Consider the following 23,471-nt stretch of genomic DNA (forward strand, 5'->3'; position numbering starts at 1 on the left):
TTTGGCTCCATCAGACGAGTCCACTCCTGTCTGCAGAGAACCCACGCTCGACTGCATCAGACCGGTTTCTCTGTGTGACGACACGTTGACAGCGAGCTCAAACAGGCGGGTCGTGTGGTCGTCACCGGTGACTGATATATTTTTTAAGTTGGTTTTATGTAACCATTTTTTTTGGAGGTGCTGACTTTAGATTTTTAATTAGCCGTATGCCATAATCCTCAGAATTACCAAAACAAATGACTCTGGATGTATTTTTTCTTTTCACGATGTATAAAAACGGTTTTATTTGATTTACTACAATGGGGAAACATTTCAGTTGTTTCTCATGTAATCATATTCACTAGTATTAACTGTGCAGTAGAAAGAAACGATAAAACGGTTGAAACTGGGTCATGCTGAGACGTGCTTTGCATGGTCATCACTACAAACAGTAAAGTGTTTCATGAAGAGGAGCAGTGAAAAATGTGGAACCTCAGGTGAAGTGACCAGAGCCTTCTGGACGAAGCCCTCAACAGAAGGGCTGTTAACAGCGTCTTTTCCCACTGAACGGCCCCCCAACTGGCCGACACGCAGCAGAGGAGAGAAAGAAGAACAACAGTTAGAGGTCATCATCATTTCATGCAAAAGGAGGAAAATAGAAACGGCAGAGAGTCAGTGTTTCAGTGGCTTAACCGACCCTCCAAACTCCATATCTGTTCAAATCTGTTAATGGCCACTAATGGTTGGCCAGTCCTTTAGCAAAGAAAATATGGAGAAAATTTTACTTATTTAAATCTAGGCTCAGTTAGCCCATTTGAACCCTTGAACTGCACTTATGAATCAATAACCTTTATGAAGATGTCCATTGACCTTTCAACCAGAATTTCACCGTTTAGCATCAACTGGAACCAACCAGTAGAGCACAGAGGTAGTGAGGAGGGTCTTGATCTTTAAAAAAAAGTAAACGGACAGCCTGTCAGCTGTTACTATAAATTATGCTACATTATCTTACCATAAAAATTCTTTGCGTAACTCTTTATTCTTTTTTGAGAATAGGACTGTATGCTGATGTTCCCATTGGGGATGTTTGTGCTGCTGCTTCATAGTTAGCATTGCGATGCTATATTAGGTTTGAATAGCTTTGCTGATAGGCTAACTCCTTTTAGCATTACTGGAACACAACAATATTGTGTTCCAGTGTCCAATCAGATCGTTTTCGCAGATTTGTTGCCATTTGTTGTTAGCAAATGTCACTCGTGTGTCAGATTTACGGTGGTACCAGAAATGAGATACAAATGTTCCAGCTCAGGACTGGAACCTTTGTTTGTTTCTTTAGCATGAAAAAATTATTGATTGGAAAAAAAACCCTGATTAATTGCATTACAAATGCACATTGAAATTTATGTGATGAATTAATCAAAATGAAAAGATTAAAGTCGTAGCCCTAAATATTACATATATATCACTACCCTCTCGACTCAAAAACAACCACACTACTGACATTGCTTCTCTACATTAATTAAACTCCCCACAATCCTTTGCTGCAGTACCATTACTGTCACATGACCAAACAAATACATATGGCCAACACCCTCGACTGCCCTTCCAGAAACACATATACAAATGACAACAAGATGGAAATAAGCATAAGTTATTAATATTAGCCCAATTTTACTTGATGACTTACATCAGGTGATATCGATGTTAATGCCGATATATCGAGCATCTCCATCTCAAAGTTAGCATAATGAAGATGAAGCCAGGCTAAGCAAACCTCCATGAGTTTAGCTTACTGCTAGCTTTCCAGTCTTTCTATCTGCTGATAAGTGACTATATAAAATATAATTGCCAGTCACAACAAAAGAATACCATTTTCATCGAGAATGAAAGCACTGCTTATTCATCATCATTTCATTCTCAAAGTACGTTTGTCGGATTTGTCATAAGTGGTTACATAGAGCTGTGAAAGGATGGGTGACGGTTTGATGCATCAGCTCTGGAGAGATGTTGGGAGTGTTTTTCACAATTAGTCAATTCACCGGAGTTCTGCAGGACTTCACCTCCCCCACAAAGCCGTCTCATGTCGGTGTGATGAGAGTTTAGAGCAGTTGTGTCCGCTCCCTTACATCTGTCTTTGAAAGGATTTAGAACAAGGGATTCTGTTGCCACATCTATCCTCTCTGTCATTTTGCAGCCTTGTTGTGAATGCAGAACAGGCGCTGGTAACAGTATTACCCAGGCAGGACAACACTTTCCCAGACTTCCTCTAATTATCATTGCATAATACTTTGACAAGCATTATGCAAAGAAATGACAAACATGAAGGAGATAATAGATGTGGCAACAAAATCCCTTGTTCTAGATCCTTTCAAAGACAGCTGTTTGGGAGCGGACACAACTGCTCCAGACTCCCGTTAGACACCGACGTGAGACGGGTTAGTGGGAGAGGGGAAGTCTTGCAGAAATTTGGAGAGGTCTGTCCAGAGATTAAGGAGTTTCTCCTTGTTACAAAATGTGCAAAGTAAGAGCAAATGAATGAAGATCAGTGGCTGCTCGACTTGGCGTTTTTACCTAAATGCCGCATGAGCTACAAGGAATTTCTAGACTTTGCTTTAATGAAGCTGGTGGCTCCATTCATGTGCAACCCAAGACATTGATGTTGATTTTCTCGTAATGACATGAGGAAATGGCTACCTCTTTGACACCTACATTCAGCTTTACTTATGTCTGTAAGCCAGTCTTTTCCCAAAGTAAGGCTTGAAGATTATTTGTCCAAAAAACTATTCCACTGTTACTGATTGGTCATTTTTAGGCCTGTGGGAGGCTAGCAGCCAGCTGCTATTGTTCGGTCTATGGAACGATGGCTGACTTCATTCAGTGCACATTATCAGAGTAAACAATGAACCATGAACTGAATAATTTAATAGCGCTGTCAGGCAGTGGCCATCTTATTTTCGCTAAAGCGCTAATAGTGGGGCAAATCTTTAGCTTGGTGCTTTAGCTAACTGAAAATATTTAGTTCAGTTAGCTTCCTGTTCATTTGTTTTTCCACATAAATTCTGAAGTGCTAATTTACTTGGTTGTTTTGTAAACTTTCAGTTCAATAAAGTTTGCCATCTGTATTGAAGTTTTGGTTATAGACTTAAAGACATTTTCAGGTAGTTAGACATTTATATTCATTCTCTTATTTAAAATGGGTGAAAACTGTTTATGCAACTGTTTCCTTTTCTTACTTTCGCTCCTTTTTCCCCAATAACCTTATTTCAAACATAAAACATATAGGAATAAAATAAAACATGGACAGTAGAGAGGAAGATGTATACAAAAACACAAAATATAAGGGCATCATAGAAAATGTAAATCATATTGTCAAAATTAAATTGTGGTTTGAGTCTTGGAGTCTTTCAAGGGCAGACAAAGTCTGAATTGAAGTTAGTGCTTTAGCATTAATGTGCACTAAATAACGTGTTGGTGAAGCGCTTTAACTAATGTTTCTGATAAGTATGTCAGGATTAGCGGAACCAGTGTTTTAGTTAGCAGTGCCCACCACTGCTGTGAGGGTTCTTGCAGTTAACCATATATTTTATGTTGTAACATTTACTTTGAATATTAAAAGGCATTTAGCGTTTTTATAATTTAGCTAGGTCAATCGATTTACGACTATTCTACAAATATTTCATAATAGTTGAATGAATATTGAATACATTTACTAAAGGAACTCACTTGGTGTGTCAAACAGAATCAAACATACAAACGTTACATACCTGATAGACTCCAAAAGCACAGGAATGAATTCATCAGACATTATTCTTGTGAAACCACATCAAAGTGCAAAGTCTAAAAAGTGTAACAGATCCAAGCATTCTCCTCACAGTAACACAATAATACCGCCGCTTCTCTGGCATGAGGCGCACTACTGATTGCATTTTCTACTGCAGACAACATTTGACATTTCTCCAACTTAATCTGATTGATACAGACAGCGAATGAGATATTGACTGAGGGGCAGCTTATGTACAGGGAAACACAAGTGTCATCCGATTTCCAATCTCAGTTTCCAGAATGGGATAAAAGCTTAAACGATTTTTGTAATTTGGCAGAAAGAACACTCTCGCTGATTAGCAATCAAAGGGGGAAAGCCATGACAGAGAATCTCTTTTCAAAGGCCACAAATTAAGTACCATCCACAAATATCTCCGAGATATTTAAGGGATTACACCTGGAACTCCTGAGCAACACAAAGTGCACTCTATCAAATACGTCTGAAAGTGAAATGTGCCCGATTGTTTCTGTAGGTGTAAACATCTCCGCAGAGGGAGAGAGAGCGATTCGAAGTGCATGCAGGGAAACCCAGGCTTTGCTAATCTTGTTAATTCTCCTTGTCAGTTTTCTACACTGTTTAAGTCACATGAATGAACAACTCAAACATGAGAAGTGATTTTATGTGACAGACAAACACAAAGAATGTTAAAGTGGCCAGAACATTTTTGATGGTATTCCTTTTTTACAAAAAGAAAATCAGAGAATTGTGAAATGCTTTTGTATTAAACCCCCCATTAGTCTGATACCCCAAAGTAAAATTCAGTACAACCAATTACCAACTTTGACTAAGTTGGTTACTCATATGACTTCTATGGAACAACAGGTAGAACAAAATGTAAAATTCAACATTTTACATTTTGGGCTAAATGCATAATGATGGAAAGCACCATCCCGTTAGTGAAACATGGTGGTGGCAGCATCATGCTGGAGGGGAACACTTGAAGAAAACTCGTTAGAGGCTGCAAAATGACTTGGAACTGAGTAGGAGGTTCACCTTGAAGTGAGAAACACGCAGCCAGAGCTGCAGTGGAATGGTTAGAAAAGAGCAAAGCATGTTTATGTTTCAGAAGGGCCTAGACAAAGCCCAGAGCTGAATCCATTTGAGAATCTGTGGCTAAAAGATTATTGATGCTGTAATCCCAGAAGTAGTATTGACAGGGGGAGTTGAATACTACCACGGAATATTATGGCCATGTCAAGAACAAATTAAATATATTTTTAAAAAAGTTACGAGAACAAAATTATAAAATTATGAAAATAAAGTCAATATTATGAGAGTAAAGTCATAACATTACGAGAATAAACTCAAATGAGAATAGTCATAATTTTATAAGAAAAAAGTTTGAGTAAAACAAGTATAGTCATGATATTATATGACTTCTTGTAATAGCACAACTTTATTTTTATAATATGACTTTATGACTCTATGACAGTAAAAATGACAAGACTTTGTTTCAAAAGTTTTCATTAGAAAAAGCCACATTAGGCTTCCTGTATAACTTTTCTTATGATTTATGTGCAAATACCTCTCAGTTCAATGGCAGGTAATACTTGATGTAGACAAAGCAAAGTCAGATAAAGCTCTGAAGAAACAAATACATGTAGACTCTATTCTCGTAATTTGCTTAACTCAGCCTTAAATACTGTATATGCACACTCAGATTTTTTATTTGCAAAAAGATAAAAATACTATTCATCTTTTACCTTCTACTTTATAATTACGCAAAACTTTTCTTTACATTCCATAACCATCTGGGTTAAAATTAGGTCATATTGAAAGCAAGTCATTTAGAATTGAACATTGAAGCATCCTGATAAAAAACATCAACGACCTTTCTCAGAGTGTCAAGTGTTAGAATTGGCAGCCACAGAGCAACCCGATCACTACCCTTACTCACAGCCTTCTTCTCTGGCGTTCCCGTCGGAGACGTCGCAGAGAGACGCTTCTCTCTGGCCATCAGCTTGCTGTTGGGTTCCCTCAGGGCCCTCTTCAGCTCGTTGATGCTAGCCTGGTGCCTCAGCAAGACGTCCTGAGATTTATCAAGAAACTGGAGGACACCACAAGACAGAGGAAGGCATTAGCAGTAATTCACAGTGCCTTGCTTTAAACAATAGAACTCACATTAGCAGGAAAAGGCGGGGAGACAATGCTGCGTATGCTGGAATGTGCACCAAAGGATCGGCTTAAACTCGGGCTGAGAGCAGATTATTGCTTGTGTTTCTTCTATTTTGTCTCCTTTAACGCTACTGAAGCCGAGAGGAAACCAAAAAAAACCCCAAGACAATTATGGTTCCAGCTGAATTGCTTGTAGAGATACAAACAAGCATTTTAATCAAGCTCTCGCTCCAAAGTTCATGATTGATAAAATGAATATGAAACATCTATTAATTTGCTTGCTGATTAAAATTCTGCTTCCTATTAAGGTTTTGTTTGGTTTGTTTGTGTTTGGAGTGATGACAAAATCAATGATGCAGTCATGTAGCGCCATCATTTAATAAGCCTGAATCCTGGCATTTTTCAAAGTTCTGAGTGAAATGCTCCTTAACCACAGTTTTTTTTTATTTCTCTGGCACCTCCATAATTATTTTAGTCATTCAAGGAGAAGTTGAGACATTGTCAAGTGTGTCCTTGAACACACTTGACAATGTGTTCAAGTGACAAACTTTGAATTTGTCTTATTAATATGCAATATGTAGAACTGAGAACTGTTATTTAACAAGCACTTGTTTTAAGGTAGAATAAATTAAACTGTTGATACTTCACGGACACTTGAGCAAAATATAACACATCCTACTGTACTGGAGGTCTGGATGCAAAAACTTCTCAGCAAGTTAAAGAGACAGAAGCAAAAGCAGTATGAAAAGCAGACATCGCTAGAGCCAAGTCCATGGAAGCTGTACCTCCTTTTTGTGCCGAGGAGTGGTCTCCTGGTCCAACTGAGAGAGCTGAGTTGGGGCAGGAGAACAGGCGTGCAAGAGATGAAGAGTGCAAGATCATACAGTGAAAGGACAAGGTGAAGAAACAAGATGGAGCATCAGGGAGAAGGGCAGGAGATACAGTAGGTCTGACATCTTAAATATTAAAGAAAGAAAGTGCTTTGAGAGGAAATACATTTTGGAATTTGAGACAAAGGAAAACACGAAGACACAACAAAAGACCTCAGATGGACACATGAACCACTGTACAAAAGAACAAGTCAGAACAGTTTTATATGGAATGTTGACTAAGGTTTTCTAGAGGTTGAATGTTTTCCATGAACATGGGTTGGTTTTCTCTGGGTATTCTAGTTATCCTGGCAGACTAACTGGTGGGACTAGATTAAATTTTTTTATTCATGTTAATTAGAGTGTCTGTGATAATTTATTGTAATTAATTGCACTTTGACCCAGAACCAAACATCGGCAAAATGAGCAATATTATTGATCCAAAATCCAGTTTGGTGCTAAACTGGTGAATAAATAGACATAGATCTGCAGGATTGGACTGAACTCATTGCTTTTTGTGTAAAGCGCTTTGAGACAAGGTGCATGTAGAAATAAACTTGAACTGAAATTGAAATATAACACTTGCCATTCCATTTTCATGCAGCTATAAATTACAGTCGTTATGCAATGACGCTAAATTCTTTCACTGATGCTTTTCTTAAAGGTCTTGCTTGCAAAGGGGAAGATGAACATTTACGGGCTGATGTAGAGTCTGACAGATTTACTGATGTATAGTTGAAAACATCATACAGACCAACAAACAGACACCAAATACCTCCTGTTTACTGTCAGCTGGGGAGCCAGCCTCCTCCTTATTGCCAGCAAGGGTTGAAGAACAGAGAACTGGTGTTAGAGACAGAAGACCAGGCTCCAGCCTCAGAACGAGTTAATGCTGCAGTATGTAACTTTTATTTTAAAAAATACTTTTTTAAATACATAAATATAGAGGAAGAAATTAAGCTTGCCTTCTTCCAGTGTTACCAGTGCTAACTAGAAAGAACCAATCAGAACCAAGTGGAGGCGGGTCTCAGTACTGTCAATGATGCCCGTTTGCGTGCAGCTCCCAGTGAATGCTAAGGCTACTTAGCATGACCACTCATGATGGCAGATAAACACTTTCCTGTAACAGTGAGTTGTTTCCCTGCCATTAGTACATTTAGTAGCATGTTCATGAAGTGCAGCTAAGCCCCTCCTCCTGGCTCTGATTGGTTGTTGTTGGTCAGGAGCGGTGCATTCTTCAGAAGCTGAAGGTGGAGATGGAGGAGATCTATCTTTTCACAGATTATCTGTCTCATAACATGCTGTCACAACATGGTGACAGTTTTAGGAAATATGTAAAAATAAACAAAAACAAAAAACTCTGCAGCTATATGTGCAGTTTATATGTGCAGAAGTTAGCCAGATTTATATGGAGTACAATCAAGGCATGAAAGTTGGGTGAATAGGAGTGAAAGGAGGAGAGTTAGAAAAGGATAGTATTAGCCTAGCAAAGCTGCTTCTCACCTGAATTTGTAGTGAGAAGCTTCTAATTCTGCTTGTATTTACGTACATCATCACCTCAGCAGTTCCTGTCCAGCTCTGCACTTCAAAAAGCCAGAGTTGACTTGAAGCTAGCTGAACCTTCCTCACCCTGATTTCCCTCTTTCTGCTCGGGGTGGTGTTGCTGTCCTGGTCCTTGTCTTGCTCCATGTCCTGGCTCTGATCTGGGTCCCTGTCGTCCTCGTCCTGCTCCAGGCTGGGCTCCAGCTCCAGCTCCGCCTCCTGCTCCTGCTCGTCCACCGAGGGGCTGCGGAGGCGCCGCTGCTCGCTGGCGCTGCGGCGGGACAGACCGTCGTGGTTCTCGCACATGGACGACACGGGCCGCGAGAACTCTGCTTGGATCAGAAAGGCCGAGGTTTCAAACAGGAGAAGCCAGTTAGCTGCAGCTATTAGCTATCTGAGGTCCTTCATGTTTTATCTCCATATTTTGTGGTACTGTTGTGATCACAGTAAAAGTGACGATAAGAAATATTTATTATGTCTTTTTTACATAACTGTATCAAAGTAAAAGTGGCTGAATAAAAAACATATAACTGAAAAAATAATGTTTGCCTGTATTACTTTCTCCCCTCTTCAGTTTTGTAATACTTTGTGTTCGCTTAACATAAAAACCAGATGAACCACCTCGTAGTTTGTGGCAAAAGCTATGAATAACCCTGTGCTGCATCTCTCCTTTGGTGCTTCATTAGGCACAGTTACTCACCACCATCCAAGCTCCTGGACAGCAGGTACCTCCTGCTGGCGGAGCGCTCAAAGTGAGGCGCCGGGCGGTCAATGAGAGCGCTGGCCTGTCTGGTCTGAGCCTGCGTCCTTCCACTGTACCGAAACTTTGAGCCCATCACCAAGAAGCCCTTAGGAGGAGGCTCTGGAGAAACCAGGCTGTGGAAACAAAAAACAAAAAACACACGTTTCTACATGACAAAAAAATGAAGAGAGAGAGAGAGAGAGCTTCAGAACAGAACATTTGTAATGATAGAAAGAAAGTGGATATCAAGGCTAACTGTATTTTCATTGTCTGAACAAAAACATAAACAGTTAAATTCAGAAAAGTTCACTACTGACAGCAAGAATATTTTACTTCAGTAATGGGTTCTGCTAACAAATCCAAAGGAATTTGGAACTTCGTCCCAAAATAAATGGAAATTGACACTGTCATGGTTGCACCTGGCGCAATAAGCAATAAGTCAAGTAATTGTCATTGTCACTCAATAATTGTCATTTATGTGATTTATTGTTTTCCCCTTTCTACCAAAACCTGGATGATGGAAGTCTTCAGTCTGGTTTTGTTTTGTTTAAATTAAAACTTATTTAATTGGGCAATTTTATTTACAGAAGGGCAATTTTATTTACAGAAACTTCATAATTCATTTTATTTGTTGTCTTTGTCGTATTGTTTGTTTATTTTGGGTATTTAAAATGTCTTCCAGTTTCAGTGTTAGACATTCATTAGATTTTGAATTTTATTGATCTTTGAGAATGTGCTCTTGCATTATTATGTTGGTGCAGAAACGCTGAATCTGAAGTGTTTTTCTCACCGGAAGAAGGTGTGGTGCTCGATGCAGACCTTCCACAGTCTCTTGGCGGCTCTGTGATTCGGAAGCTTAAACCCGATGGTGCTTTCAAACTGCTCATACTGGATGGGACAGAAACACACAGACACACAGAAACACGTAGGAGAGGTCAGGGTTGGATCAACATGAGCGAAAATTCAGAAATTGTATTAGCATCTGCAAAGAAAGGGTGAAAAGAAAAGTTCAGAATATCCTGGATAAAAATGTATTCCATAATCTAGATGAACAGTTTGTAGCTGTGGCTGCAGCTGCAGCAGCTCTGCAGGCTCACTGTGTCATCCCGCTGCTTGGCTTGACATTCATATCTGCTATGGCTTCCAAACATTCAGGACATGTTTATGGTACATGTCTCTGGGAAGTCTGCAGACTCATTCTAATATGGCAGCTTTTGAAATGAAACAAAAAAAATATATTCTGCAAAATTTCTCTGAAAAGTCAGATCTGCAACGGGTCATGGCGAATCCGATTTAGGGATGCACAATATTTCCCAAATATATCGTCATAGCAATGTCATTGTGCACAATATTCATATCACAAAGGACTCTTTGGAGAACAATAGTTCAGCTATGGAAAAATGAAGAGCCCACTGAACTGAACCTCCTGGTTATTCCACCAAATACTGATTTCTGAACTCTTCCTGAGTTAAAACATTAGTATTGTTGTTTCTAAAGGAATATGAACTTGTTTTCTTTGCATTATTTGAGGTTTGAAAGTGCTGCATCTTTGTTGTTATTTTGACCATTTCTCAGTTTTTGCATGACATTTCTGAGACATGTTGTCAGTAGTTCATAGAATAAAAGAGCAATGTTTATTTTACTCAAACATACCTATAAAAAGTAAAATCAGATAAACTGACAATTTTAAGTGGTGCCTTAATTTTTCCAGTGCTGTAGTTGGAAGTTATATTTTTCATGTTAATGCAATATTTAGCCAGTAGGAGTCTCGCAGCAAGAAAAGCTCATTCTAGACACAAATGAAAGGCAAGAAAAGAAGAAAACAGGCATCTATTGCAACTGATGTCATCACCGCAATACTTACCAGTACAGTCATATTCAATAAATTAAATATGTATTCTGGTGAGACAAATTTTCCAGATAAAAAGTATCATTTAAAAATAACCTTCAAATGGTTATTAAACGTACTTTTAATTAAGTCATCGTCTCTGTATTATAAAATATTTTTTTTATTTGTCTCATGTAATCTAATTTTAAGTGTTATGTTTTTGGTAGCTATAATCATAATTATGAAAAATAAAGGCTGGAAAACACCACAATGTGAGTAATTAATCTATAAAATGTGTTTCACTTGGTGATGAAGGTCCTGAAATAAATGGACTATTCAGTAATATTCAAATTTATTGAATGGGTGTGTATATACGACATCAAGATTTTCTAGCAGCAGAAACATTCTGAATTACCTGAAATAAAGTGAAATTGTCCTTGTAGGATTTTATCTGAGTTTTTCACTTTTGCATCGTTGAGTTTGAGACACAGTCTGCCGATAGAGTACAATGGATCAAAATGATCTGATAGTTCAAAGTTTCTGTGTCATTGATCATTTTCCAGTAGTTTGTGGAAAATAAGTTTTCTACACAAGTTTCAATCAACTGAATGTTGAGTTGAAATGTGTGTGTTTTATCATCATTCTACCTCTAGAAACTGTTAAAATGCATCATTAATAACACAAAATTACAACAATATCATGTCCACTGTCTGGATATGAACAGTATAGCGCGACTATAACTTTATAAAGATGCATTTATGTTTTTTAATAGATGCCTTTTTATTAACCATTAAATTGCACAACTTGAAATTCCAAAATAAAATGTGCTCAATGGAAACAGCAATTTGAAGTGCAATTGAAACACTTTCCATTGCACTTTTCCAAACTGCAATGGATCGTATGATCATGTGACATCATACGAGTCACATGATCAACAGCAGGACGTTAGTACTGGTAGAAAAGTAAAAGAAGAGGACAGTCTTCCATCATGCTATAAAATCAGTGACTATAATTTCCCCAAAACGCTGCATATCCAGCCCCTCAAGTAGGCAGGGCTTGTTGCTCCAATGCCTGAATAAAACATCTCTTCTCATTGGCTGAAAGATGATAAATTCATGACTGAATTTAACTGCAACTCATGTAACTGTTTACATCTGTCACTGCCGGGCGTGCCGTGGTGGTGTAGGAGTTAGCGCGACCCACATTTGGAGGCCTCAAGTCCTCGACGCGGCTGTCGCGGGTTCGACTCCCGGACCCAACGACGTTTATCGCATGTCTTCCCCCCTTTCCTGTCAGCCTACTTCATGAAAAGGGACTCTAGAGCCCACAAAAAAAATACCCCCTGGAGGGGTTAAAAAAATAAAAAACATCTGTCACTGTCATAATTTTTAATGACTTATCGTGTGACAAAGAGTATTCATGTGTGATTGTAGTTTAATTTCTTATTTAATGAAAACACCGCAATTTCAAAATTGTGTTTTTCTGACAATGGCTTGACATGTGATGAGGAGCTAAGCAGCCTTTACCTCCCCTGGTCTTATTTTAATGTAGAAGTTGCTCCTCTTGTAAGAAATCTTGAGAATCTTCGGCCAGGCGAAACGGTTGATCCTCAGTCTGTCTCGGTAAATCAGCAGACCGTTGGCGCAGACCCCCAGCATTATTTCGATCCCTTCCGAATCCTGCAGACAAACGACACAAGAAATTATTCAAGAGCCAAATAGCTGTTGTTTATTTCTGAAATTCAAAAAGAAATTCAGAGAGCTGCAAACTTTAGCGTGATGGAGGTCCACCCCATACATGGACAGCTTCTTCGCGTTCTCCAAGAAGTTCATTTCAGCCTCTGCGGGCGTCATCCCCCTTAATGACAGCACAGAAATATGTAACAGCATCAACATATTTCATAAAGCAATGAAACCCTGAGTCATGCAGACTGTGGGTGGAATAATCTGACTGAATATGCTTGATGTATTCACTTGTAAGTTTCCAAATTGGAGAGTGAGACAGTCTACTGACTAAGAAAGTGCTTTCATATAAACTGCAAGCATCTCGAGGCAGACAATATGGTAATGTCACGGCATCAATCAGAGGTCAAGTGGGTGATTAAATGTTTCAGAACAAGAGAAAACCCCATCAGCATATCACCCTGGATAAAAAAATCTCATCACGCGGCAGTCTGTCCCATCATTACTTGTAGGTTCGGTGGAGGTCCATCACCCTCTCCTCCAGCTCCCGGGTCTGGTTGGGGGCAAAGCGAAAGTCGCCAACGTAGTCGGAGCCGTGGTCGTCCAGGTCATAGTCACCCAGCTCAGCCTGGATGGCGTAGGAGCCCAGGAGGGCGTGGGTGACGAACGAGCATGGCAGCCGGCCTGACAGGATGTCATCCCTCAGCTGCAGACACAGGTAGTATCTGCGAGACGAGACGAGAAACGTGAGGGGGAGAGGAGCAGGGCGGGGGCCTCGGTTTGGCTGTCAGAACAGCCTGAAGCAGGCAGGCTGCAACAGGTAGTCAGCCTGCTTAATCCCAGCCTGTTACAGGCATTCCAGGGATAATCCATGGAAAAGGAAGGGGGGAGCTCCCAAAGCTTTGAAATCAGAGAAAATATGCCAAGAGAATTGTTACAGTACCTTTATGTAAACACACACACACACACACACACACACACATCCCCCGCACGCACACACAATCTAGTATCTTTACAGTTGATGTGTGTGAGCAATTCCTTCTTTGACAAACACTAACTGCACAAGCACAAGTGTTACAAGTGGTAATGTGGGGGAAGGGTGAATTGGTGTGTGCCTACTATTTGACATATTGTGAGGCTCAACACAATGTTGCGAGGATCCATGTGCCTTATGGGGACAAATGCCCAGAGTCCAATGAGAAGAAGTGCTGTTTTTGGGTTTAGTTTAGGACTAAGGTTTGAGTTTAGTTTAAATCAATCAAATGAATCTGCATTGTTGCACATTTCAGCAACAAGGTAGTTCAATGTACTTTATATCATAAAAGCATCACATCACATTCAACAGTATGCTGGTAAATGTGTCATGATTTGTGGTGTTGAGGTAAACAGGGTGGACCCGGGTTATAGTGAGAAAATGATGATTTAATGATAAATAAGCACAATAATCCAGGCAGGACAGTTGAGCAGAAGGCAAGAAGTTCAAAACTGGTAGTAACTGGTTACAATCACAACGATGATAAGATAGACTAGACTAGACAGTAGCGTAGACGAGAACCCAACAAGGAAACAAGGGAGAGAATCAGGGGAAACAAGGAACAGATGTAACAAATCAAGGGGTAGACAGGACAACACAGAGACTCCACAGAACACAGAAACCTAAATAAACACAGGGAAAAACTCAAATCCTCACACAATGTTCCATTTATTATGGTTCAAAAGCTAATTTTAACCGGATGGGTTTTTATTCCATTCTTGATGGGTTTTTATTCTTTAAAGGAATTCTGTGTTTAGGTTAGGTCTAGGGTCGGGCATGTACTGGTAACGGCTAAGTTATAGTAGAGGTTCAATTAATGAATGAAAAGTGAATGAAAGTCAATACAAATTCCTCAGTTTCTACAGAAGTAAAATTATAACAATAAGACAAAAAACTTCAGGTCACATCAGTGTCACAAAAAAAAATCTCCTCTTCACATTTATTTAGTTCATTTTGAGCCCAATAACAAAAGTTGTCTATGTACAATAAAAATTTGATTTAAAAAAAAAGAATTACAAGGACATGCGTATGTGTGTGTGTGTGTGTGTGTGTGTGTGTGTGTGTGTGTGTGTGTGTGTGTGTGTGTGTGTGTGTGTGTGTGTGTGTGTGTGTGTGTGTGTGTGTGTGTGTGTGTGCATACTGCATCTATTATAACCACTACCACGAACTAAAGGGGGTCGTTGTGGATAGCTTTTCTTTTTCAATTGGAATGTGCTTTGCTAGTCAGTTTAAGAAATATTATGTAAATTAAGTTTAGTTAAAGCTAGAGTTGAGAATAGACTTGTAATGGCTAGAAGCATAAATGCAATAACTAAAATCAATGGAAGTAAATACAGAGTCCTCAGTGGGATGGAAGCATGTGGATGGATGTGTGTGTTTGGTACCTGGTAATGTCCTCTGTCAGCTGGGAAGGGTCTGGGGGGTAGAACTTCACTGCAAAGGCAAATTGCCATGGAGAATCTGTTGGAGGAGACGCTGCAGTGAGAACTACAATTTCACACAAACTGGAAAATGTATTTCCCCATTATGGGTTTCTTGTTCTTCATTTTCTGTCACACTTACATATTTATTATGATCAAACTAATCTTAATGTCCAAAGATAAAACTTGTGTAAATACAAAACGAATGATGGCTTATTAAGGGGAAATAACTATCCAAACCAACCCAAACAAATTTAAAAAAAGCAACTCTTGTCGCCATAGAAGTTGCTGGCAAAAACTGTGATTCCTGACTATCAATATTGTTAAACAATTCTTCTTACAAAAATTGTTTCATTTCAACCATATGGGAGGTATTCATGGCATCTGTTTAACATAATGTCAAAAGCATCCTGGGCCATCACATGACCACAGTGCTTAACAGCTGGTATTATGTTCATTTTCTTAAATGCTTTGTTCATTCGAACATCCTGTAGTGCTAACTTAATCTGTCAGGTGTGACAATAACTTTGGTTTGAGCTTGAAATGCAACAAAGGAGCAAAAACAGAGGAAATCTGTAACCTGAACAAAATAAAATAAAAACAAACAAGCAGAAAAGGTGTTTCTTCTCAGTGCAGTTCTATGCAGCCCGTTTTACTGAAGTTGGATTAATTTGGTCAAAAAGAAAACGTTTTTTAGCAAACTAATATTCTCTGAAGTTACTCACTGCGCATCTGCTTCTTGATCTCTTTGGAGGGGTCCAACCAGTTCTGTAAGACAGATTACAATGTTCACACAGAGCAGATTGGAAACACGGCTCACACACACACACACACGCACACGCACACACACACACACACACACACACACACACACCCACACACACACACAGTCACGTCTTCTTCTAATTGCTAACACTGCTGCTAATGAAAGCCTCTCCATACGGTGGAAGGTAACGGAGGCCTGCGCCCCGTCGAGCCGTTCAGACACGCAGCGATCAGACTCTCCTGTCTGATCCCATCATGTCCCGTTGTTCAGCTAACAGTGTCTTTAGCCGGCGAACTGGTTTCGTTTTGGCGGCAGCAGCGTTCCGGCGCTCCACGCAGCTGATGCAGAGCGGTTTGTGATGGCAGCTGGAAGCCAAGCTGCTCAGTGCAGTGAACAGGAATGAAGGAAATACCCAACAAGTATTCTCAGCATGCTGGACCAAAACACTGATACCCTCAATATTTCATCACGCTGACTCACACTGGCTGATCTGAAAGAACTTATTCACAATATTTGACTTACATTAAAATAATATGCACCGTCTAACAATAGAAGTAAACGCTTCACATTTTGTCATGTTAACACCAACAGACTGAAATAAAATACATAAATTTGAACATAATTGTGAGACAGAATATCTTTTAAGCAAAATCTGAAAAGTGTGGCATGTATTTGCATTTGACTGCAGTCTCAAGTCTTTTGCTGCCTCTCACAATTTTCTTCTATCTGAACAGTTTCTCTACCCACACTGTACCAAATAATCCCCACAGTATGATGCTGCCACCACCATGTCTCACACTAGGGACTTGGGGCTGATGAGTACAAGTAGCAGTAGTTGTCTGCCACATTTAAATTTACATATTCACCTTTTTATTTCTGAAACAGTTAAGTAACAATATGTCATTTGCCTTTAATTATTCTGTTATGCACAACTTTGAGTTTTAAAAACCACAAACATTTCATAAAGTTGTAACATAGTGACCATGAAAAGGTTTCTCCAAGGCGCTGTTGTGGACGTTATGCCTATATTCCGTTTCTATTGGTTGAATTTACACATTTTACAGTTTTATTTACTAGCATTTGGATGAAATGATTTCTATTTTAAAGCTGTTGAGTTTAGCAGGACCAGGTCATTTACTGGGATATAAGTTTTGCCAAGGCTGCAATGTGAGCCGAAAATATTTTTCTTCTGTGTTTGACTCTTGTGTGTTTGTGCATCTGAATTAAATCTACCAGCAAGAAAAAAAGAAAAAAAAACTCTGGCACCTTTGAGTTCTTAATGTTTGAAGAAGAAAGTGTTAAAACCTGAATCAGCCAGAGTTAAGACCTGAACTCTTAGACTTTTCTCCAAGCCTACAGCTAAACTGGGTTCTCAAATTTTACTGATTACAGAGCTACAGTATATCGTCATTGTGGCAAGATATCTGAACTTACATCAGCGACATTTTCTCATTTTTAGAGCAGCTAATTAGCTTGAGCTTATTAAGCTTATCGTGTTAATGTTGACAGGCCCAAGTTTTTCTTTTATACGCTGAGAAATGTCTTAAAAGAAAAAGTAAAGTTCGGAAATGTTGTTTCCATGTCGATTTTTTTCTATTCTCATCCAGTAATGGAAAATAATAAAATCAAATTCTCATTGCAGATTTCTCAACACTGTATTAGAAAGCTGTAATCTTCAAGGTGTGCTTGATGTACTTTGTTTGTGCTGCGTTTGTAATGCTGTCTGGTCACATTATTTCCTGTGGGTGTGTATTTGTGTGTGTTGTTGCGGGGACTACATAGTTCGTTATGAACTCGGAGGCAGAGTGTCGTCTCTCCTCTTCATGTGTGTAATTTGTATTTAAAGTTGTGATTACATGACAGTACAAGACAGATGAGCATAACAGAAAAGCGGTCCCTAAAAACTAACTGCAGTGAAGCATCTCACCAACATTACATCAAGGTCTGAAGGGCTTGTTTCACTATAGATGTTGATTTATTTAACCTAATTAAATGGGATGTTCTTTAATTTATTAACAAAGAAAACTTGCAAATAAATAAAAAGAAACAGCTCTGTTTACTTACTTAAACTACACACATCAGCGTCCTGGGCTTCCTTATAACTTCACAAACTCATTCAACTTTGTTGAACTTTTTGAATTCCCAAATTCACAAATCTGAAGCAGATTTATACAAGACACTTTTGGTGAAAGTCAATCGTTTACTTCTATCTAGTTATCCCAAAAGTGGAAAATAAAGTAAGTCAAACTTTTTAATGGTACCACCCAACATTAGCACCCAATAGAAATATGACAACAATGTAGAGGTTCCTAAAATTGCTTCAAAGTAAACTGCAATGACAGACCCTGTTTTAAAGTGTATATATGTCTTCTTTGGACTTGCTTCTAACTTCAAACTCCAGGTCAGAAAAGTCCAGATTGACACTGAGTTGGATTTGACTGGGAAGTTGGAATCCAGAGCTGTGAATTAATAATTATCTTAATGTATTTTAATTGCAAGTTGGAAACTGAGAATCTGATATTAATCTCCACTTTGTTTGTTCCAACACTAAAGGAACGTGTTGGCAAAGAGAACCTGTTCAGTCATAAGTATAAAATGTCAAAAGTTCATAATCCTAACCAATCAGATTCTGTAATTAGACAACATCAAAGCGACTTGAGTTCGCAGAAGAAGAACGTTGACATGACGTCACACAACAACTCCCCGTTTATGGAGGTAAAGACTGACAGCTGTTTGTGTTAATACACCAATAGGAGCAGTCAGTGTTGTTACAAAATCATAATATGAAGAAAGCTAATTTAAAGGAAACACAACTAATTGCAACAGCTTTTTGTGGAGCATTGACTGCAACCTCTAGGAAGCCAAGAATGGTGGGATTGTGATGTGATGCGCTTCATCGGCAACAGCTGTTACCACTGACCAAATCTGGGCAACTTTTGATAAAACGTTTTGCCACATGGATGAGGTGGGTGTTTTGGCTCTATCAAAATTGGTTTATTTTTCAAAACTGTAAAGGAAACACTTTTTTGCATTGCAGGTGTCACATTATCAACAACTAGATGTTGCCAGTGGTGTAAACCATGAGCAAGACGACAGGAAGTAGTTGGAGGATGATCGTGTTTTTGAATGCCTTATCGCATGAACAAACTTGTTCAGGTGTGATTTTTCTTGCATTTCTTCTTTAATGGAAATAGTTTTGAAATTGTGTTTTTTCAACATTACAGAATATTCACAACATTTTCACATACTTGTAATGGAAATGTAGCTAAAGACTTCATTTACTTTTTTGGCTCAGGGAGTCTGTCTAACCTCTCTTTTTTTAAGAGAGGTTAGACAGGAAAGTGGGTAATGAGAGAGGGGCAAAGGTCATCAGCCCGGGACTTGAACCTGTGACGTCTGCATTGAGGACTAAGGCTTCCATACACAGATGGTGCTTTACCCCTGAGCCACCAGACTACCCCCACCCAACTAAAGACTTATTTTATAATTTCATCATCAGAATTTTCAGCCATCGTGTACATCCTGATCCACTGGTGCAGAATGATGATGCATGTCTCACGTCAATGACATAAAAATCGAACAAAATGTGACATGTCCACACAGACTTTAGTCGCTTTGAAAACAATCAGATATGTGTGTGATTTAGTATTTCCAACAAGGAACTCAAAAAATCTTGCTTCTGATTTTTTGAGCACAACAAGGGAGTTACGTACTGCAGGTAAAATAAAAAAACTGCTTTGAACCTTTTGACAGAACCTCCCTTTCAAGGATTCTGAGCTGTCCTTCCAAGTTTACTTGTTTTCTCTGAGATGAGATTACTTTTGCTGTGAACTGGCAGTAAAAATGAAACTGCAGTGCACTTTAATTTACTTCTTATTTTGAGCCTCACACTCACGTTTTGCTGCGTGCAACAAAGTTCCGAGCCGCCCGTGGCGCAGAAAGCCGACAGTAATCTGTGGAACGCCAAGCGCTGCAGAGCAGCTGCATATTAACGCTGACAGACCTTATGGCAGCCAGTTCCACATCAGTCTGAGAGAAAGAAGCACGTTGATCCTCTAACATCCAGACCTGAGGCCACAATGAAGTTCACTTCCACACTCATTTACAGTCACAGTCACTAATAAAGAACCTTGAACCAACTGGCTGAGGGTGAAGACAATCACTTAGCAAGGTGCTCTTCATCAATTTGTTTTTCTCTCTGAAAAACTTAGGAATCTTTAATTACTGACCATTAAACGCTTTTACTGTAAGTTTGCGTCATTGGGAACAAATATTCTCCTGAAGAGCGAAGATTAAATTCTCATTCCTCCAACAGAGATGGAGAAAGGCCATCTGAAATGACATTTTAATTCGCCGGCTTGTTTGATCTCCTGATCAGGAGGGGTCCGCAGGCGGGAGGTAGCGGCTGCGCTCCGATAAGTCTTTCATGACTCTGTAGTTTCCACCAAATCTACAGCAATACCTGCATAAGGAGGAGGTAGAAATATTCTGTTGATCTTTTAAACACCTAAATTACGTCTAAGATTGCGATCGGACAGTCACGGTCCAGACGGTCAGCTGACGCCGCCTGAGCAGACTGATTAGGGAAACCTTTAGGATGTGCTGGAAGTGTTGAAAGCCACCGGGTCTTGTCATCTTTCCAAACTTCAAAAGCTGGAATGTTTCACTGTGTCCCTGCCGTGTGATCTCAGGCCTGCCCAAAGGGAGGCTCCCGCTGATCAAAACCAACATCAAATCAGGAACTGACAGCCGGATTCCACCAGAGCGCCGTTAAAGACGTGATTACACCGTAATATGGCTGATATCTACATCGTGTAAAAACAACAAGGATCACAGGCACACCCGGAGGAAATGTTCAAATTATTAGTGAGGTGACTGAAGCTTGATGTAGGGAAGCATGAATTTATAAAACCTGACCAAAGGGAAAAATAAAATAAAAAAGTTGAGTTTAATGTCAAAGAATATAAAAGGAAAGGGGTAAAGGAAGACGTTACCATGTAGCCAAAGATGTTAGTTCATGAAGATAATATCCTGGTAATAACAATTAGCCATAAAAATGGCTTAATGTTAACGTGCTACAACATCAGGAGGATTTTAAAAGAAATCCAAGTATTTTTTTTAAAGGATGACGATGATGATGATTCTATCATTATAAAAATGTATGCAACGATAAACAAAGGTTGCCATGGTAAGATTCTCACAACGTGATAAACTTGATAACTGCTTCACGTAGGGCTGGACGATTTGGCTGAAGAACGTATCACCATATCAGAGTTTCACTGCCAGTATTGATAATTATTAATTCGTTTTTGTATTAATTATCTGAAATACTGCCAAACTGGTATTTTCTTGTTTTATTCACAGTCTTCACTCCGAAGCAAAACCTGAAACTGTTATTCAACTGGTTGTTGCTAGGTAACCAAAGAATGAGTGAGTTAGTTGATGCCACCAATCTTGCTTAGCCAGCTGCATTAGTTTGAGCAGCCAAAGCTCTGCCTACATCTCCCAGAATGCTGTGCGGTTCTGGATCGGAGTTCAGTGAATATTCTAGATATTGAATATTCACATGTATTATCTGTTGATATTGGTCATGTGTCTATTGTGACATATAGTGTTGTTGATTTTTCTTACCTGCCCTAGCTTCACAGTATAAAACTATTAAACATCCATATCATCCAATTGCTTTATATACAAACAAAAAAAAGCATGTGATCATGCAGCTGCTACTAAAATACTATATTATTGTCACCTATGACAATATACAGTATATTGTCATAGATTTTGGAGTGAGTCAGCTTCCAAATATCACCTAAAGTCTCTCCTGCTACACTGTCAACTAGACCCAACTTGGACCCAACTTGGACACAGCTCATCAAATGTATTGGTACCATTTGGGCAGTGTCAGTCAAAGTACTATAGGTTCAGACGTTCTGATTTTAAAAAGGCTTCAAAATTAGCAGCAGTCACTTGCAAGAAAGATTAGACGGTTAAATCCGCAAATATGCCGTTGTGACCAACAAATAGATATATGGAGTTGTTTCAAACCACTAAAATCAGCCAGAACTGAGGGTCCTTCTGACTAGCCGCTAGCCTTCCAGAATGTTAGCCCTTAGCCTTCCAGAACGTTAGCCGTTAGCCTTCCAGAACGTTAGCCGTTGGCCTTCCAGAATGTTAGCCCTTAGCCTTCCAGAACGTTAGCCGTTAGCCTTCCAGAACGTTAGCCGTTGGCCTTCCAGAATGTTAGCCGTTAGCCTTCCAGAACGTTAGCCGTTAGCCTTCCAGAACGTTAGCCGTTGGCCTTCCAGAATGTTAGCCCTTAGCCTTCCAGAACGTTAGCCGTTAGCCTTCCAGAACATTAGCCGTTAGCCTTCCACTCCAAGAAAGGAATACATTTAATAATAGCATGCATATTTCTCTTATAAAAGAACAGACAGAACAGAATAGAGTGTAACTGTTCTGAGACATTACATTAGCTAATTACCTACTCCAGTCTGGATCTCATGACTATATAATAGACTTCCAGAACTCACAGAAGTCATTTAGACCCAACTTGTCTCACCCAACTTAAAAGTTCTCCCATTTCACTAGCCGCAGACCATTGAGGTTTGATTCATCTTATTAAAGGACTTCTTCCTCCAGAGCAGCTCTCCCTCTCATGAAATACTTCTATAACTAAATATAATAGACACAGAACTATTGGAAAGAGAAGATGAAGCATTTCTTTAGTTCATTCAAATGGCTTTTTTGTTCAGGCCCAGACCGATCTATGAAATGTCCACTTTTTATTCATCTTTGATGGACGGTGCACCCGAGAGAGCCGCCCAACGCAGAGGCGAGACGAATACAAATTGTTCACTGAACAATACGTCTGCGCCCGGCGCATCTGCGTGAGTTTGTTCTAGCACCGAATCCACTGACCTTCTGGCTTTCTGTGTCAGCAAAGGTCAGGCCGAAGTAGTCCTTCTCCAGCAAGTTGAGGTGCTCACACACCATGTCCATCAGAGTCTGTCCTTTGGAGTGCTTCTGCAGACACAAACACACACAGACACAAAAAGGTTGAGTGAAAGTAGAGAAAGGCTTCCAGTGGTTCCTGAGGCTAGCTTTGGTTAGCCTCTTACTAGTCTTGGTTTTCCTGTAAACTCGTGAGTTTGTAAAGCTCCTGTTTTATGGTCTGTTTTTACTTCACTTCCTGTTTGTTTTGTTCTTTTCAGTTAATTTTGCTTCCTGTTTGGACTTAACACGTTGTTTTATTCACTAGGTTTCCTTATGTAACTCTGCTATGCTTTTGTACATTGTCTGTGTTTAGAACGGTTACTGGGACCAGTTTTCTTCCCCTGTTTTACTGTTTTCTGTTTTAAAACTGTTTTTTATCTTTCTGCAACTAAATTGCTGTATGATGAGTCCATACTTGGGGACTTACTAACATAAAAGATAATGCTGTTTTATTCATATTTTGGGGTCATACTATTTAATGTCAGATTATGACTACATGTTACAAGCAGAGAATCTTCTTCTATGCATTTGCTGATTCATCCAAGTCTTGTGACAAACTGCAAATTACAAAGGAGTATTATTTTATTAGTAGTTTTTTTTTTTAATTACGAGAATAAAGTCATAATATTATCACAGCATAGCTGTAATATTAGCAGAAAAACGATGCAAAATTACTTG

General features: G+C 39.3%; 1 protein-coding gene across 8 annotated transcripts in view; it reads right to left on the bottom strand.

Moving 5' to 3' along the window:
* Positions 1-23,471, bottom strand: part of LOC102224345 (band 4.1-like protein 1) — a 103,665-nt gene that overhangs the window by 20,328 nt on the left and 59,866 nt on the right. For 4 of the 8 annotated variants that reach the window (XM_023325675.1, XM_023325679.1, XM_023325674.1 and 1 more), the window contains exons 4-16: positions 22,719-22,823; positions 15,760-15,802; positions 14,999-15,074; positions 13,087-13,305; positions 12,668-12,755; positions 12,425-12,577; positions 9,861-9,958; positions 9,029-9,204; positions 8,416-8,660; positions 7,562-7,597; positions 6,703-6,747; positions 5,700-5,849; positions 472-558 (exon numbers count right to left, since the gene is read on the bottom strand). In XM_023325675.1, coding sequence (XP_023181443.1) covers positions 472-558; positions 5,700-5,849; positions 6,703-6,747; positions 7,562-7,597; positions 8,416-8,660; positions 9,029-9,204; positions 9,861-9,958; positions 12,425-12,577; positions 12,668-12,755; positions 13,087-13,305; positions 14,999-15,074; positions 15,760-15,802; positions 22,719-22,823 — 1,521 coding nt within the window. The remainder of the gene's footprint in view (positions 1-471; positions 559-5,699; positions 5,850-6,702; positions 6,748-7,561; positions 7,598-8,415; positions 8,661-9,028; positions 9,205-9,860; positions 9,959-12,424; positions 12,578-12,667; positions 12,756-13,086; positions 13,306-14,998; positions 15,075-15,759; positions 15,803-22,718; positions 22,824-23,471) is intronic. The other 4 variants (XM_023325676.1, XM_023325677.1, XM_023325681.1 and 1 more) reach the window with 4 other exon arrangements.

Source organism: Xiphophorus maculatus, chromosome 20 (assembly GCF_002775205.1).
Source record: "Xiphophorus maculatus strain JP 163 A chromosome 20, X_maculatus-5.0-male, whole genome shotgun sequence".
NCBI classification, from domain to species: domain Eukaryota; kingdom Metazoa; phylum Chordata; class Actinopteri; order Cyprinodontiformes; family Poeciliidae; genus Xiphophorus; species Xiphophorus maculatus.